This window comes from Mustela nigripes, chromosome 13 (genome assembly GCF_022355385.1).
Source record: "Mustela nigripes isolate SB6536 chromosome 13, MUSNIG.SB6536, whole genome shotgun sequence".
Lineage (NCBI taxonomy): Eukaryota > Metazoa > Chordata > Mammalia > Carnivora > Mustelidae > Mustela > Mustela nigripes.
This window is the reverse complement of record NC_081569.1, coordinates 144,361,957-144,379,027: the sequence shown is the minus strand read 5'-3', so window position 1 is coordinate 144,379,027 and position 17,071 is coordinate 144,361,957. Positions and strand designations below refer to the sequence as shown.

Genomic DNA, 17,071 nt, shown 5'->3' with positions numbered 1-17,071 from the left:
GGCCGATACCTCCTATCCCCGAGCCCTGGGGGTGGAACCACAGTTACCCTCTGACAGGGCTGCAGCGGGCAGCTGGGCCATGGCTCCTCCGAGGATGGGGCCAGGTCTGCAGCGGCACCCAGCCCGCCAGCACACTGCCTGGTGCCTCCTCGGCCGTTCCGGGGTGTCCCAGGCAGGCAGCGGGGCCCGGAGGGCGGGAAGAGCTGGGCAGGGGGAGGCTGGGAGGAGTGCTCTCCAGAGCTGTCCCTGGTGACTGACATCTGTGCAGTGGCTCCAAAAGGCCTCCCTCCCACACCTGTCCGACCTGCTGGCCACTGTCACCAGTAACCATGGGCACACCAGCCTGCTCATTCTCCAGCCTCGTGTGTACTGGGCCCACACAACCCGCCCCCCGCCAGGTGCCCTCCTCCGGCCCCACGGTGGCTTCCGGCTGGGTCACGGCCCGAGCAGGAGGCGGGACTGGCGGCCGTCCGTGGGTACCAGCGCAGCCCAAGGGCAGTGGGCTCTGGGGAGGAGGGGCAGGGGTTGGGTATCCCCCAGGGACTGAGGTCCCCGGGGCAGTGTCTGCTCTGTCCGGGGCTGCCTCCAATGCGTCCGGCTCAGGGAACCCAGCGGGAGCCCCATGGGGTCTGCTGGGGTGAGCACCTCCCCTTGGCCATCCCGGAACTGGGCAGCGACACCTCTGTCCGCCGCCTTCTTCTCCCAGGGTCACAGTGTCCCCCTCCGTCCACCTCTGGGAGGTTGCAGCCCTGACAGACTGCGTGGTGGGGAGGCGCTGGCAGGTGCGAGGCTGGCAGTGCGGGGTGGCCGTTGCGGGTATGGGTGCCCAGTCCTTTGTGGATGCAGCTGGGGCCTGGGCACCCCGAGGCTGCAGACAGTCCAGCCGGGCTCTCAGGGACTTGGACTGCAGAGCACACATGCAGCCGCCGGGGGACGGGCCCGGCCAAGTGTCCTGGGCCTCTGCTCAGCTTCCCTGCCCCCTGGCGGCCACTTGCGCACCGTCGGGCGCTACCCTTGGGAACGCTGTATTCCCCGAGTAATAAAGACTAGAAGCCTCCAAGTGGGTGTGCGGTCCTTGTCCACAACGTGTCAAGGCCACCAGCATGTCGTTGGAGGGCCTGCCTGGCTGGGCTCCCACCACACAGGCATCCAAGGCTCACCATCTCATACACTGGCCCTGTTCCCCTCCTGGGTCTGAGGACCCCCTTGCCCAGCAAGGCAGCAAAGACTGGCTTGGAGAAAAGGTGACCCAAGCCCCTAGCACTGGGGGTTCAGCAGGAGCCTAGGAATCTGCTAGGCCTCTTGGACCCTCCTCGCAGCCCCAGGCCTGCTGCCTCCCGGACCCTGACCGCCCCTGCATGTGCAGCCGTGCCCAGGGCACCGTGGGCACTCAGCCTGCAGCCCCCTGGACGCTGCACCTCAGCTGCCTATGGCCCTAGACAGCCCCGGATTGTGGCCCCCTTCCCCATCCTGCAGCAGGGGTGCCCCAGGACCAGCCAGGCTGTGGGGGTTGGGACACTGCTTGTCCTCTGTCCTGGAGGAGGACTGCCGGTCCTTCCTGTGGCCCCCACCCCCAGCTCCAGCACCAAGAGCCTGCCATCGCCCAGGCCCCATGCGGTCTTCAACAGGACACACACACACCCCCACCCCCACCTGCAGCCTGGCTCCAGGGGGACGCCAGAGGGGCTGGTCGGCTTCTGGGGGAGGGACTCTTGAGTTGGGGCTTCCAAGCTTTGCGTGTGGCCGGCCGGTCAGTGCCTCTCTGCCTACGTGTCGAGAGGGTTGGCTGTTCCCTGGGGAAGCTTGGGCCCCAGCCAGGCTGGCAAGGGGTAGGGTCCAAGGGACAGGCTCCAGAGTCGCAGGCCCTTCAAAGGGTCGTGGGCGGTAGCAGCAGCGTGGGGCTCTATGGCTTTCCTGCCAGCAGAGGAACCGGGCTCAGGAAGCCATTGTCCCCATACAATGGACCTGGCTGGGACCTGTGAGGGCAGGGGCTCCAGATCGGTGGAACCTGACCTTGACCCTGATCCACCACCGATAGTCCTCCGCACTCTCTCATGGCCATTGCGGCCAGCCCTGGCCAGGAAAGTGGACAGCTGCTCCCATCCGAGGACTAGTGCACCAGGGAAGGGGTGATGGGTGGCCTGGCACTCATGGAGCAAACCGGCGGGGGTAGGGGGTGCTTTGGAGGAGGCACCCACCAGCCCTGGTCAGCTCGTGGGTGGCCAGGGAGGGACATGTCCCCTTCCACCACAGGGAACAAACTGCTGAGGCCATGGGGACTCAGCCGCTGCCTGGGAGGCCGAAGCTGGACGGAGAGCCGGCCTGCTCTGCCGGGCCGTGCGAGGGCTGCCCTGTCCTGGCCGGGGTGGGTGGGGGGTGCTTCGCACCAGCCTGAGTCATTGGCCAGCCCCCGCCCCCAGCTTCAGAGGTCACGGTGAGTAAGGACATTGTCTGCCAGGTACCAACCCGGTGGGGCCTGGGAAAACAGCTGCCTAGCCCATCGCAGGGGACTAAGATGGTGGCCCCGGCACGGCCTTCAGTAGGGACCCAGGGCTGAGCAGGCCACTGGCGTACTGTGGCTTGGCCAGGAGGCCGTGGGGCATGAGGCTGGTGTCCCCGTGGGGCCTGATGGCAGGTGGTCGCAGGTCCTGGCAGACGGCGCTGCGCCCAGAGCTGGGCTGGGATCAGCACCCGTGCACGTGGGCGCCACACTCAGGTGCACACAGGTGCGTGTCGTGTCGGTCAGGGGAAGATGTCTCCGAGCCCCCCGCCCCCCACAGCCTGCACTGATGTCCCTGAGCCCTCGCCCCCTCTGGGCTCCCTTCCCCACAGAAGCTTCTCACCAGGAGAGTGTTTGCTCCAGCCACACACAGCTCTGGAGAACCCAGACCTCCTACCCGTCGGTGCACAGAGGATTTCGTTCAGCCAGTGTTGGCCAAAGCCTCGAAGCCAAGCTTTTATTGGCATTGGCCGTGGGGACCTGGCAGGGATGCGCCTGCGTCTGCGCTGTCGGGAAATCCAGCAGATGGTGGGGGGTTGCTGCTGAGAACAGGTGTGCGACCAGCTGGACCGCTGGACGGATGGGGAGCTCGGGCGGGGTCTGAGCAGGTGGGCTCTTTGGTGGGGGGAGCAGCAGGTTTGGGGATCCAGAGAGTGCGCACAGCTGCTGGCAGGGAGTCCAAGAAAAGGGGTCGACACCTGGAGCTAGCTCTTCTGCCCGTGGGTCGGTGGGTGGCGTACAAGTTCTCAGTGCAACCCAGGCCTGGCCCTGGGCAGGGCTGATCTTCAACAGACCCCAGCCTGGGGATGGAGGGTTGTGGGGAGGGGGCACGGTGGTCACACGGCCACGACACAGGGCTGGAAGGAACGCGCAGGCACACAAGGCTCTCAGCCATGCAGAGCTCCCCACCAAGCCCGCCCTGCTCTGTGGACTCCACACGGTCTGCGTGGGTCCGAGCCGCTGGGTCCCAGCCAGCAGGCGGCGCTGCGGGACAGTCGCGAAGCCCTGCCTTGCAGGTCTTGTGTGCGCGCTTGTCTGTGTGGGTCGGGGCCCTGAGGAGCCCTGATCCTGGGAGGAAGGAGTCCACCCTGATGGCTGGCCCCTTTGCCGATTACCTTTGCACCAGGTGGTCTCCTGATGCGGGCAGTGCGATCAGACCAAGATGACCGCCCAGACCCTCTCCACTCTCCCCTCAACTTCACTTTCTGTGTCACCTGCAGTGTCCCCAGGCAACCTGGGTGAGGGGGGTTCTTCAGGGGTCTGGGTCCCCACTGAGGGTCCAGTGTTTGTGGAAGAGGTGAGATGGGTGTAGGCGTTACCCAGGAATGCTTCCTGGAGGAGGAGACATCCACACTGGGACCCGAAGGAAGAAAAGCTGGTCAAGCCACAGTTGGCCACAGAAGAGGCAGGAAGGCTACCAACCTGGGGTCATTGGTGACAGAGAACCAGGGCGTGGGGGGGATTTGGTAAAAGCTTCTGAGGGTGGGAGTGGTCAGGGTCCCAGAGGATGGGGTGTCAGGTTTCTTGCAGAATGGGGGGGGGCTATGGAGCCAGCAGGTGGGAGCAAGGACCTGGCCCAAGAGGTGGGCGGGGGAGAGGATATCCTGAGCTCGGTGGGCCCGACCCTGGCCGCTCACCCTACTGGCTTTGGGCAACTTGGGTTTTTGGGGAGGGCAGACAACCCTGGGGGTTGGGGTTGGGGGAGGGGGGACCAACAAGCATTTCCCAAGGGCAGAGCTGGACCCTAAAACATAGGAAGATGGTGGGAGCGCAAGCCTGGGGCTCCTGGGAACAGCCAGGTGCAGGCTTGGGTGAGAGCCTAGGCAGGGGAGGGATGTGTGTACGGGCGGGTAGGGTGTCCCCAGGCCAGGCTCCCGGTGAGTCACTGCTGACCCGTCGTCCCGGCGCCGTGGGGGCCCAGGCTGGGCTGGCCGCAGGAAGCTGATAAAGGGCCGAAGTCAAAAGCTTCCAGGCCTCCCACTTCCTGCAGCCCCAGGCAGGGCGCGGTGCTGGGGGAGCGGGGGGACCGGCAAGCATCTCCCCATGCGGCGTGGCCTGGATGGCCCACAAAACCACAGAAATTGTGACCCATGATGCCCAGCTGTGCCTGCGCAGGATGTAGTCGGGGTCGTTGTGGTGGGTGCAGCGAGGTGCAGCAGGGTACAGGTCTGGGGTGTCAGAGCAGGGGCAGCGTGAAAGGGAGGCCGGCTCTGGGGGTGCGGGAGGGCACAGCCGCAGGCCACCGCGGGTGCATGTTTACCTGACCATCAGGCTGCATCCACCTGAGGTCAGGTGTGTGCCGCCAGCCTAGGCTGCGAGGGCTCCGTGTTAACCCAGGTCACCTGGGAGTGGGGAGCTGGGGGAGGCAGGAGGGCCAGCAGGGCGGCTGCCAGGGCTGGTAGGGCGCGCCGGAGCACCGCTCCCGGTGACCGCAGCTGCCACGCGCCGGGGCGACAGCCCTGTCGAAGGGGCATCACCGGGAGCGCGAGGACACCGGACACCACCCCAGCGGGTGCTCCACCGCCAGGGCCTCAGGCCGGCGCCCCACCCCCACCGTCACGCCACCAGCCCAACCTCGGGGGCCTTGGCAGAGTCACCAGGCGCGCGCCCTCCCTGCCGGGGGTGACCCCCGAGGCCACCTTCTCCAAAGCCCCCGCCACCATCGCGGAAGCGCGTGCCCCGCAAGCCAGGCGACGGACGCGCGGAGAGGCGCCCACGTGCCCGAGCCCCAGGGCTCCCGCGGCGTCCGGCTCGCGCGGAAACAGCCCACGTCGCGCGCCCGGCGACAGGCAGGTCCGCGGCCCGGGGGCGGGGCCACCGCGGGGCGGGGCCGCTCTGCCGCGAGCTCGCGGATTGGCCTCCGCGCGGCCGGCAGGGGCGGGGCCGGCCTCCCATTGGCCCGCAGCCGGAGGGGCGGGGCTGCCGCCAGCCGCGCGCGCGGCCGCCGCGGGCCCCGGAGCCGAGCGAGCTCGCGGACGCCGGGGCAGCGCGGAGGTTCGGGCCGGGCCGGGCCGAGCCGGGCCGGGCCGGGCGTCCGTCCCCGCGCCGGGGCCGCGGAGCAGGGCCTTATCAGCGCGGGCAGCTGGCGGCCCGTGCGTGCGCGAGCGCCCCGGCCCAATTCAATGGCCATTGTCCGCCGGCGCCTTTGTTCGGGAGGCGGCCACTTCCTGCGGGCCGGGCTGGGCGGGCTGGGCCGCGCGGGCAGGAAACGCTCCGAGCCGAGGCCCAGACGCCGAGGCCGCCCCAGCCCGGGGTCAGCGGCGACGGCCACCTGCGCGGGGGCGCCCTGGGCTTGGGGCCGGGGCCGGGGCTCGGCGCGGAGTCGTAGGGGCCGGTCCGCGGGGAGGGCGCGCGGGGCCGGGGAGGCGGGGTGCGGGCCGGGCCCGCGAGGTCAGGCCCTGGAGGGCGGGGGAGGGGCAGAGGAAGCCGGAGGGATATCCTCAGAAGCAGGGGTGCCCCTCCCAGGTCGCCGGCGGGGGGACAGGCCCCCGCAGGTTAGGAGGACGCAAAAGTCGGGGGTGGAAATCCAGCTCCTCGCTGGTCTCTAGGGAGAAGGGGTCCGTCCCCGGGAGACTTCAGGCTGACAGTCAGGACTGGGGCCTGGGGCCGGGTCGGGGGAAAACAGGGCCCCAGGTGCGCCCCAGGGAGGGCCGGCTTCCTCCTGCCTTCCCAAGCCACTGCGCAGTCCGGCTCACCAGGGACAGGCTGCCTTAGGGTCCCCCACCAGGCCTCCCTCTGCTGCCCACTCCCCAGAGCCTCTGGGGCAGTGGGTCGGCCAGACCTTGATCACCTGCTGACCCACAGCCCGGAGTGTGGTCTACAGAGTGGGTGGCAGAGGGGAGCTGGCCCAGAACCAGAGCTCCCGGTTCCTGTCCAAGCCAGAATCTAGCTGGTGAAGACACGGATGGTCACAGCCTCTCCACCGTCCCACCCACCTGGCAGGGCCCTTCCTCGGCCAGCCCCATCCTGCCCCTCTCCCCAGTGCCCTGGAATCCCTTGGGCTTCCTTCCTCTGAAGCCCCCATGTGGCTTGCCTGGAAAGCAGTCCCCACGCGCCCCATCAGAAAACTGCCCCAGGCATTCCAAGGGGAGACTTAATCAGGCAACAGAGGGCTTGGAAGGCTACAAGAGCAGCTCCACAAGGACAGTGGGGCACCCCGGAAACGAGCTGTTGCCCCGGGGGGGCGAGGAGCCAGGGGAGAGCTGCTGCCCAGCCCCAGGGGCTGGAAGTGCCCCTCTGTGACTGCTCCCCTCCAAACGCAGGGCTGTGACACAGGGGGTGTGCAGACCTAGCGAGATGTCACACAGCACCCAGCACAGCGCTGGGACACAATAGGCACTTTACAGAGGGCGTTTACCAAGGGACTAGTCCCCCACCAGGGAGAGAGGGGAGCCTTACCACCCTGTTGCCTTGGCCTTAGCAGCTGGAGGTCCCAAGGTCTGGGAGATGCTTGAACTTGAACCCATCTGAAAGGCCAGTGCCAAGTAGTTCTAGGGAGACTGTGAGTGACAAAGGAGATTGGGCCAGAGGGGCAAGTAGAGCCCCAGACCGACGCCACACAGGGTGCCTGCCCCCAGAGCCCAGAGGGGCAGTGGGAGGGCCTGCCTCTGCACCCCCACACAGGCTGGGAGCAGCCAATGCCATGCGGTCCTAGGCCATCCCCTGGTCTGTGCAGCAGGATTTCCAACAGGAGCCTGGCTGTGGGGCCTCATGGGCCAGGCCCGCACAGGTGTCAGGGATGCTGAAGGAGAAGGACCGTATGTCACCCAAAACAAGGTGGCCAGTCCCACACTCTCTTCCGTGGGGACCACGAAGGGGAAGGGCAGGGCACGGAAGAAAGGTGTGTCTGGGCAGGACCCCACAGTGCAGGGGAGCAGCGGTCTGGCCGCCAGGGGTTTTGGTGTGAGCATGGCAAAAGCCTCAACAGGCAAGAGGGTGGTTTTCCAGGGCCGTGCCCAGAAAGACGTGTGCGTGCACAGAGAGGGGTGGTGGGCTGGGGTAGTGGCAGGGCTCCTTGAGGTCACATGGGGCCTTTGGCCCTGGGGACTACAGGAAGGGTAAAACAGAGTCGGGACCCCTGGGTGGTGTAGCTGGTTGGGCATCTGACTCTGGATTCTGGCTCAGGTGATGGTCTTGGGGTCACAGGGTACAGCCCCATGTCCGGCCAGGCCCTCGGCAGGTCTGCTGAGAGAGAGGTCTGCCGAGACCTCTCTCCCCCTCTGCCTCTGCCCCTCCCCACCCAGTGTGCACTTTCTAAAAATAAACACATCCTTTAAAAGTAGCGTGTGGGGGCGCCTGGGTGGCTCAGTGGATTAAGCCTCTGCCTTCAGCTCGGGTCATGATCCCAGGGTTCTGGGATCGAGCCCCGCATCGGGCTCTCCGCTCAGCAGGGAGCCTGCTTCCCCTTCTCTCTCTCTGCCTGTCTCTCTGCCTACTTGTGATCTCTGTCTGTCAAATAAATAAATAAAATCTTTAAAAATAAAAAATAAAAGTAGCGTGTGGTCAGGAGATGGCCTGCCAGGCTGAGCACCCTTCAGAACACATCAGCGCCAGAAGGTCGCAGGGAAGGACTCTCGGAAGAGCTTGCGGCCTCTGTCAAGGGTAGAGGAGAGAGGTCAGCATCCTTCAGTTCAGCATGAGCCTGGTCCAGCGCCTGTCCCGGCCGCCGGGTCCTCACCCCTCCTCCCACAGGGGTTCAAGGGTCACATCTCCTGCCCCAAGGTCCTGCCCTCACACCTCTTCTCCGTAAGGGAAAGACCCCAGGGGGAGCCCTCAGGATCCTCCTGCTACTGCCAGGGGCTGTCCCTACCCGGCAGGCCGGTCCGACCTCCCCAAGGGTCCGGGTCTGACTGCCCGGGCCGCTCTGGACGGCGCACTGCCCAGGCCCCTGGGCGTTGTCAGTTTCAGCCCCGACATGGCGGGCCTTACTGGCCTCGTACCCAGGGCTGTCCACCAGCCACCTTACCCCCTCATCCAGAATGCAGAAGGAGGCCCAGGCAGCCCCATCCTCATGGCTCCCTCGACCCTGCCCTGCTCGCCAGCACTCGTGGCCCACCCCCCTACAGCCTGCAGGCATCCCGACCCTCACTTCTCTGGAGCAGGGACCCGCTGTCCCCCAATAAGCTCTCCTCATGCACCCAGTATCCTCTGGCTGGGTCTCTCTCCTCCGGGAAGCCCCCCACGGCATCCCCCCAGCCCCGTGGCTGCCCTTCTCCACGGCCCAGCTGCTGGGGGTGGGCTGAGGCCCGCAGGACAGGTGGCTGGGGGGCCCTGCCTGTCTTGGGGGCCTGGGGCGTGCGGGGCTCCGGCAGCACCCAGCCCAGCAGACTTGGCCGGAGGCTCCTCTCTGGGAGGTCTCCGTGTGAGTCACCCCTTGGGCACAAATGCAGGAAGTCGCCATTCTGTTAGACTCTATTTTCTCCGTGGAGGGAAAGTCTGTCCCACGAAGGGCATTGTTCCCCGGGTTGCGTCTTCCGGGTGGGCCCGGGCCGCCCTGCGGCTCATGCGTTTTGGGGGTTCCAGGCCCAACTGCTCCCCTTTGAGACCTGGGGTCGCCTCGAGGCTGGGAACATGGGTGGGGTGTAGCTGTCAGCTCTGGGGAGACGCGGGCATACCCATGAGGCAGCGTGTGACCCAGGAGCCCGGGTCCGGAGTGTTGGGGCTCAAGTGAGGTCAGGACTGGGATTCTACACACACCCCGCTGGTAGGCTCTCTGCCTGCTTGTAGGCCTTGGGGTCCTGCCTGGGCTCACGCCAAGCCTGCCTCCCTCGCCCAAAGAGGGCCACCCCCGAAGCCTCCCTGCCCCCCCGCAGCCTTTGAGACCTGGCTGGGGCCTGCTGTCCCACTGTCCCCAGGCCAGCGCGGCTCTGGCCCACATGAGCCCCACGGTCCTGGGGGGACCCTGCCATGGCTGGGGTACAGGGTCGGGCCAGGCCCCTGAGGGCAGTGGTGGGGCAGGCCTTCCCATGGTTTCAACCCCGACACTCTGCCCCACCGCTGCCCTCGGGCTGACATCAAGCCCCACAAGGGGCACCTGGGGTGCCGGGGGGTACAGGAGTGGGTGTGGGGCTCACACCGCAGCTCATCTCAGGGCCAGGTGACGGGCTCGTGCTGAGAAGCGCCGGGCAGGGCCTGCAGGAGCCCCGGCGGAGAGGTGGGAGCGTGGGAGGTGGGCACGGTCTTGGGCTGGAGGGAGCCCTGCAGCCAGGAGGGCGGGCCCGGGTGGGTGTAGGGGCCTCGGGAAGGGTCGGGGCACAGCCTCTGTGTGAGGAGGAAGACGCCCCAGCCCCTGGCCCTGAGCACGAGGGTCCCTGCTGGGCAAACTCCGTGGTGGGGCCAGGGTGGCCAGGCCCAGGAGGAGCCCGGCTTGAGAGGAAAGTGGCCCTGAGGTTCTGGGCAGTGGAGAATGACAGACCAGAGATGGGGGCACGGGAAGCCAGAGGCGGGAGCTCAAGGCTCAGATAGAGCCCAGTGGAGTCATGGATCCCTGAATGATGCTGAGACGTGGGGCTGGGGACCGTCCCCATAGGAGAAGGAATCAGGAAAGGTCATGGGGAGGCTTCTGGAACAGGGAGGGATGTGGAGCCGGCGGCCCTGTCCGGGCAGCCAGGGGAGGAGACAGCAGGACGGCGTTTCCCTGCAGGACAGACAGGAGAAGGGCTATCTTCAGGGAAACAGAGTCCACGGATTTGCTGAAATTACAGACGCGGGACTCGGGTGGAGAGGGTCTTCGGGGGGCCCAGGAGGCAGTGGGGATGGTGTCGGTGAGGTGTCCCCATGCACCCCCATCTCTTGCCGTCGGGGGTCATGCAGACCCCACCGCACCCTCCCGGCCTGCGGCCCCGCCCCTTCCTTCTCACCCCCTCCTCCACCCACTTGCTCTGAAGCAAGCCCTGGGTATAGCTTCATACCTCCGCCCGGGTCGCTAAGAGACTGTTGCCCAGAAAGCGCTAACACCACCAGCACACGGGCGCCCAGTCAGGGCTCCAGGCTCCGGGGCGGCCGGCCCGAGGGCCCGCACACGGCCCATGCGCTGTAACCGCTTGACGTGCGTCTCGACCCTCCGTAGCCTCAGTTCTCCCTCCTGCTCGAAGACGCCCGACTGTCCGGCCCACCCGTCATGGCCACCGCGTCTGCCACGGAGCAGCTGTCCGGTGCGGGTCCATGCGCCGGCGGCGCTCAGCCGCGTGTTCTCCCGCTGGGAGGTGCACGGTCTCCGGTTCGTGTCTTACTGTATTTTCTCATTGCGGCAAAACATACCTAATACCCGGGTGCCCGTTTTAGCCATTTTAAAGTAATAGCGTCACGAGGGACAGGGAATGCCAGTACTCGGGAGATGACCAGCAGATCAGAAACCCATGGCCTGTGCGCAACCACAAACACAGCTTCAGAACGCAGGAGGCCACAGACGCCCCGAGACCCACTCCGGCTCGTCTCTGCACACAGATGGCTCCGGCATCCGGCAGCAAAGACGTGAGCAGTTTGGATGATGCGGTGGAGAGAGGCCCACTGTTTTCCAGTACACACGGCGTTCTCCAAATCAACATGTTTTGGGTCCCCAAAGAGGCCTCAGGACACGTTCAGAAGTGGAAGTGGCCACGGGGCAGGCAGGCGGCGGAGCCATGCCCCCACCCCGCGCTGCAGAAAGCGGCTCTGATGGGGTTCCAGGCGCAGCCCAGCCGTCCTGCTGCAAAGGGAAAGAAAGAGTCCTCAGACGCGCCAGGGGCCTCACGCTGCCTCCCACGCACCGTCTCCAGCGCCCGGAGGAACTGCTCCATTACAACGAGAGCGTGAACCGAGCCAGGGAGCCAGGGGAAGGGAGCTCCCGGGCGAGTGGGGGGAGAGGTGTGCAGGACAGCTGTGCCCCGGGAGGCCTGGCCCGCCAGGTCAGACAGCGGAGGATGCGGGTTCCCAGGAGCCCCCACTCTGACACGCACCTGACCTATACGGGACGGTGAGAGGACCCCAAGGGGCAGAAGCAGAAGCACAGGGCAGCTCATCCTCCGGGTCTTGCCTGATGCCCTGACGGTAGGGGCCTGGTGTCCCTAGATCACCCGTGTCCGGGCCCACTGGCGGCGCCCACGGCTCCTGACCTCTCCAGGAGGCTGAGGCCAGACCAGGGCCCTGAGGCCCCACACCCTCCCTTGTCCCGGGGCCGTCAGCGAGCACTTGGTCAAAACAGAGAGGGTGTAGCTTGGGGACACACACCAGCCGCGAAAGGTGGGGAACAGTCCCGCGTCCAGGGAGGCTACCCGGGGGGCAGCCCCCCAGCAGCAACCAGGCTGCCCAAAACGTGCTTTCTTCACCGGCTCCTGTTTTCTCTTCAAACTGATTTCTTCTGCTCTTCCGCAGGCACAGCACACGGCACACGCGACCATCCGGAAAGCGGTGGTCGCTTCCCCATGCCACTCCTGTGGCCAGGTGCCGAGTAGGGGGGCGCCCGCGGCGGCAGGGGCGACGACACAGGATGTGGCGTGCCTGCCCATAGAGAGGCGCGCATGCGGCTCCTCTGGAGGAGACCCGGAGAACGGCGGAGGGGAGTGTGGGCCTCCGCGGCCGAGGTCCTCCCGGGGAGCCGCGCGGCAGACCCGGCCCGCTCCCGTCCAAAGCCCTGCCGGTGCTTTCACCACGGTCGCTCTGACTTGTGTGCGGAGCAGTGCGGTTAATGGTTAAGAGGTCACTGTTGAAGAGTGAGGGAAAAACAGCAAAGAGAGGGATCCGTACGGTCAGGTACGAGGACGCGTGTCCAAGCACCGTGGGGACAGCGGGGGCTGTCGGCACAGGAGTCGCAGAGGCAGGAGAGGAAGCCGGGGTGGCCCGGCCCTCGGCAGCTCTGCGGTTAACTTGAGTGGAGAGCCACAGGCAGGCTCCAATGGTGCAGCTCGGGCCAGAGGCCCGAGGTGTCCCCGATACCAAAATCTACGCCCCCGGAGGCTGGCCGGACAGCTGTACTGCACCCCCTATGAAGGACACACCTGCCCTGATGCACATGGGGCTCCCATGGCCCTGCGTTAAAGGGAACAGGACGGGGCATGTGGACCACCTTGGAGACACCAGAAGGGGAAGGGGGAGATACTAGACACAGGGACACACAGACATGTCTACGGACTGGAAGGGTCACTGGCTGAGGGTACAGAAACCCAGCCAAGATGGGACATGATGGCATTTCAGGACCCAGACACAGCCAGAGGGACAGAGGCCCCCACAAAGGGTCAGGGACTGGTCCAGCCATTACCGTGACGCCAGAAGGAACAGGTAGCCCCGTGGCCAAGCCAGGATGGACCACCTGGCCAGAGAGCAATCAGGAGAGGGTCCCAAGCAGTCAGCTTTCATGAGACGGCTCTCGAAGGAGGAAGGCCAGCAAAATGAGGACAAGGACCAGGGAAGACAAAGGCATGGGTCAGTGACGCGGGGACGGAAGAGGAGGCCCCCAGGTCCAGGAGAAGGGGCACCGGCGCAGGGTGGTCACCGCACAAGACCCATCAGACGACGCCAGGCACGATGACCTGTGTTCTCCGGAGAAGCGGACAGACACACACATGCAGGAATGGGAGTCGCTCTGAGGGACGGGTCACCCCGTGCAGGCTGCGAGGCCACGGCTGGCGGGCGGCGAGCCGCAGACCCAGCAGAGCCCGCTGTGGGCTCCACTCGGATCTCCCAGGCGGAGCAGACCCGCGTCCCAGCGGGACAGCACGGGGAGCGGATTCTCTCTCTGCTCGAGGTCCTGTGTGCACCCCAACTGATCGGACGAGGCCCACCCACACCGGGCCAGCGTCTGCTCCACGCGGTTCACAGACTCCAGCACCCGTCTCATCCGGAAACACTGGAGTCCGTTCCACTGAACCCCTGGGCGCCCGCGGCCCAGCCACGTGGACGGGGAAAGCGAGCTGTCACGAAAGGAGGGAAGACACACGATGACGAAACCAGAGGGTTAGATGTGGGAAGAGATGCAGGCAGGTGAGCTTCTCAGTGTCACGAAGGCGCCCCACACCCAGCAGGGCCGGAGCAGGGCCCCTGAGCCACACCCCCTGGGAGAGCATGAGGGCGTGTGCGTGCGCGCACGGGAGGCCGACCACCGCTGAGCTCTCCAGGCTGCGGGGCGGGGGGCGGGGGGCTGACCCCTCCAGGCCATCTCAGCTCCTCCTCACCATCCGTAGTCTGGGCTCGCTCGGGGAAGGCAGTGCGCGCCCTGGCCCACACCTTCCAGGGCACGGTCTCTGGTCCTCCCAATGGTGCCTTCTGGGCAAGGGTTTCCTCCCAGTTGCAAAACCCCACCCCTTCCCTGATGCCCCTGGGTCTGGAGGCAACGCCGGGGCCACGAGAGCCACACTGTGACCATGAGGGTGAGCGAGGCTGACTTGCTGTGTGTGGGGACAGCTCAGGGGACCGCTCTGGGGCCTCCTCCTCCCAGGCTGTTTGGGCCACATGGTCAGCCACGTGCTGTGTGAGCTCCGGTGGGGTCGCTCCTGGCTGCCCCAGCCAAGGCCTTGCACGGCCAGAGGAAGATGCCTTCAAGGGGCATAACCATAACCAAGGCATAGTCCTGTAAGCATAGACACGGGGTTGGGGGGGGCAGAAACATCAGGTCCAGATGTGAGTTCTGCAGCTGCCTGGTACATCCAGCCCTGACGTCACCACTGCCTCTGGCTCTCCCTGCAGGCAACACCCTCCATCCCTGGAGTCTCTCAGAGCAGGACCCCCGACCCATGCCCTCACCTCTCTGGACCCTGACTGCCCACTGCCCCCACCGGGAGGAGGCTGAGCCCTGGGGGAAGCGGGGCCGCATCTCTCTGCCCAGGCTGCTGGGGACTGCTCGAGCGCGCCCTCCAGCCCGGACTGTGGGGAAACCCTGCCCCGCGGCTCGGCACACAGACACCCTCCCTCCGGTCCTGGCCTCAGCAGATGAGCCCCAGCTCCTACCCAGAGAAGGGAGGTGGCAGCCAGCAGAAGCCACCCAGGGGTCCCGCCAACGCCTGCCCACCGTGGAGAAGCAGGTCTCTGCCACGCTCTGCAGGCACTGAGCAGCCCTAGGGCCCTCCTGACACAGGCTCCTGCCTGACTGGGGTGTCCCCGGGCCCCGCCCTGACCCCCAGGCCTGCCGCTGTGGAACTTCACAGACACAGACGTGAGATGGGGAGACAAGCCTGGATTGCTGGGGTGAGCCCGAGGTCCCCACAAGCGTCCTCGGAGGAGGAGGAGGAGAAAGTGACGGGAGCGGCATCAGGGAGAGAGCCCTGGTGCCCATGTGGGAGCTGGCCAAGGCCGGGACAGGGCCTGCCCTGAAGCTTTCAGGAGGCTGTGGTGCCGCTGCCAGCTGGGCCCTGGCCCAGGGCGGCCGGTGTCAGACTCCGGCCCAGAGCGGCAGGATGCAGAGTGCGAGCCGTCCCGGGCCAGCACACCCGTGGTTGTAGGTCTGGGGGGCGGACATGGGGGCTCACAGCAGCCCAGCCCACTGGCTCCCTTTTCCTCCAGGGCTCTGGGACGGTGGCTCCTTGGCTTGAGCACCCGACAGCCTGGGCATGGGATCCTTGTCCCTCCTACGGGGACCCCCAGTTCCAGGCCACCTGCTGTGTGGTGGCCATACTCACAGCTCACCCGAGAGACTTGCCCACACCCTTGACCTTGGGATCCTGGCCCAAGGTCCACGGTGAGGCTGCGCCGGCCACATCCTGGACAGAGGGGAATGGGGGGAGAGTGGCTAGCTGGCCACGGTTAGCGCGCAGCATTCCTGTCCTCAAATCATCTGAATCTTGTTCCTTTCTGTGGCTGAGTAGTCCTGTCTTGGGGTCAGCTGCACAGTGGACCCGCTCGCCTGCTGGTGGCAGTGCGGCTGCCCTCCGGGCTGCTGTCCGTAGAGCGGCAGTTGGAGGTTGGGGTGCCCAGAAAGGCTGGGAAGCACAAACCCCTAGGTTTATGGGGGGTGATGGTGACTCTTTGACAACAGACCCCAGGAACCGTGCCTTCCCGTGGCTCCAGAACCCTGTGAACCTTCCTTCTGGCACAGGATGCCGTGAAGGAGCGCTGCCTTATGTGGGAACTGAGTTGCAGCAAGCCTGGCCCGGTGACCCTGTGCTGGGGGAGCTGCTGTCGCAGGGGGACCCCATGGCTCTGAGACTGCCATGCTGCACAGAAAGGACCCACGTGGGGAGGTGGCCAGCCGGCCCCCGCTGCTCTGGCCCCCGAGCTGAGCTGCCAGACGCGTTGCCCCACATCTGGCAGCTCAGCGGAGCCGTCTGCATGTGCAAGCCCGCTGAGCCTCCTGAAGGTGCCCGGGTCACTGTCTCCTGACCACACATGCAGAGAAACCCCATGGCAGAGCTGCCCAGCTGAGCCAGACTCATCCTTACACCGAGACAGTGAGAGGCAGATGGGTGCTTCCAGCCACGACATTCTGAAGCCCCATGTCGCGCTACCCAGCAACAGATAAAAAGACATGGGCATCAGCTTCAAGGCCATGTGGTCAGGGCCCCTGGCTATTCGCTGTGGGGCCACAGGTCAGAGAGCAGGAGCGGGGCTCAGCCCCCTGCCCCACCATTCTTAGAGGCCCCTGGGGAGCCAACGGCTGCATTTGGAAGAGGTCCCCAGATCCACCCCCAAGAAAGGAGTCCAGCTGCCCGGGCCTTTTCACAGCTGGGGAGGAACGTGTTGGGCCGGCCTTCCTGAGGGTGGGAATAGCCCCAGGCCCTAGAGGGGAAGGAGGCACAGCTCCCCAGGCTGGGAGTGCCAGCTCCTCAGCCGGGCAGGTGAGCGGAGGGCCTGTGTCTGCCTCGGCCCTGGTCCCGCCCCCTTCCCGGGCCTCGCCCTTCTTCCAGAGCTGCTGTCCTCCTGGCCACCAGGCTCCCCAGAAGGGTCTACACTGTCTCCCAGCGCCGCCCGCTCAGCGGTCCCGCGTGCAGCCGCCGTCCCCGTCCCTCCTCCTCCGCTGACCGCTCCCGCCAGGGCCCCCAGCTCTCCTGCCCTGGGGCCTGACCTCGCCCCCGCATCACCCAGTCTCAGGGCCGCGGTCATCCCGCGTGGGGTGGGACAGCTGCTCGGCTCCTCCCGCCAGGGCTGCCCCACGAAGTCCCAAGTCCCCCGAGCACGGGCGATCGCGTGTCCGGTGGGTTCCCTCCAGCCACGCTCGCGGCCGCCGGCCCGCACACCCCGCTGGACGCCGCCCCGCTAGCCCCGCACTCGGCTCCCACGGCGGGCGGATCCGGGAGCGCCCCACCTGCGCGCCAACCAGGCAGGTGCTGCCCGCCCCGCCCCGCGCGCTCCCGCCCCGCCCCGCGCGCTCCCGCCCCGCCCCGCGCGCACTGAGCATGCCCAGGGCCGGGTCACGCGCCCGGCAGCCCGAGGCCGGCGTGGACTCTGCCCCCGGCCGGGCTGCTCCGCGCGCTGGCATGGAGCGCATCGAGGGGGCGGCGGTGGGCCGCTGCGCAGCCTCGCCCTACCTGCGGCCGCTCACGCTGCACTACCGCCAGGTGAGCCGCCCGCCCGCGCGCCTTCCGCGCGCCCCCGCCGCCCGGCCCCGCGGAGCCCCGCCCCCGCCCCCCCGTCCGCGGGCCCGCCCCGGCCCCGCCCCGGCCCCGC

The 17,071-nt window shown here is 66.9% G+C and overlaps 4 protein-coding genes across 19 annotated transcripts in view; 2 read left to right on the top strand and 2 right to left on the bottom strand.

The window, feature by feature from the left end:
* PACS2 (phosphofurin acidic cluster sorting protein 2) overlaps nucleotides 1-17,071 on the bottom strand; it is a 214,643-nt gene that overhangs the window by 117,813 nt on the left and 79,759 nt on the right. The window lies entirely within an intron of this gene.
* Nucleotides 1-17,071, top strand: part of JAG2 (jagged canonical Notch ligand 2) — a 109,192-nt gene that overhangs the window by 40,709 nt on the left and 51,412 nt on the right. The gene's annotated exons all lie outside the window — the stretch shown is intronic.
* LOC132000320 (collagen alpha-1(I) chain-like) lies at nucleotides 8,013-17,018 on the bottom strand. Of its 5 annotated transcripts, XM_059374157.1 has the most exons (3): nucleotides 11,708-16,692; nucleotides 10,411-11,186; nucleotides 8,013-10,136 (listed from the first exon to the last, which is right to left on the bottom strand). In XM_059374157.1, the coding sequence occupies exon 3, from the start codon at nucleotides 9,465-9,467 to the stop codon at nucleotides 8,196-8,198; it is 1,272 nt and encodes a 423-aa protein (XP_059230140.1). In that variant the 5' UTR covers nucleotides 9,468-10,136; nucleotides 10,411-11,186; nucleotides 11,708-16,692; the 3' UTR covers nucleotides 8,013-8,195. The 5 variants fall into 5 exon arrangements, with proteins under 5 accessions (XP_059230140.1, XP_059230138.1, XP_059230142.1 ...); XM_059374155.1 differs by lacking the exon at nucleotides 11,708-16,692 and adding an exon at nucleotides 16,933-17,018 and having other exon boundaries at nucleotides 8,013-11,186; XM_059374159.1 differs by lacking the exon at nucleotides 11,708-16,692 and adding an exon at nucleotides 16,933-17,001 and having other exon boundaries at nucleotides 8,013-11,183.
* Nucleotides 16,805-17,071, top strand: part of NUDT14 (nudix hydrolase 14) — a 7,581-nt gene continuing 7,314 nt past the window's right edge. For 3 of the 8 annotated variants that reach the window (XR_009399249.1, XR_009399248.1, XR_009399250.1), the window contains exon 1: nucleotides 16,805-16,962. Coding sequence is in view for 5 of the 8 variants with exons in the window: in XM_059374165.1 (XP_059230148.1) it covers nucleotides 16,882-16,962 (81 nt within the window). In the remaining 3 variants the exon portion in view is untranslated. The remainder of the gene's footprint in view (nucleotides 16,963-17,071) is intronic. The other 5 variants (XM_059374162.1, XM_059374164.1, XM_059374165.1 and 2 more) reach the window with 4 other exon arrangements.

Bases quoted from the DNA above. Each gene is read 5' to 3' on its own strand.
- LOC132000320 (XM_059374155.1), bottom strand. From the start codon at position 9,467: ATGGGAAGGCCTGCCCCACCACTGCCCTCAGGGGCCTGGCCCGACCCT.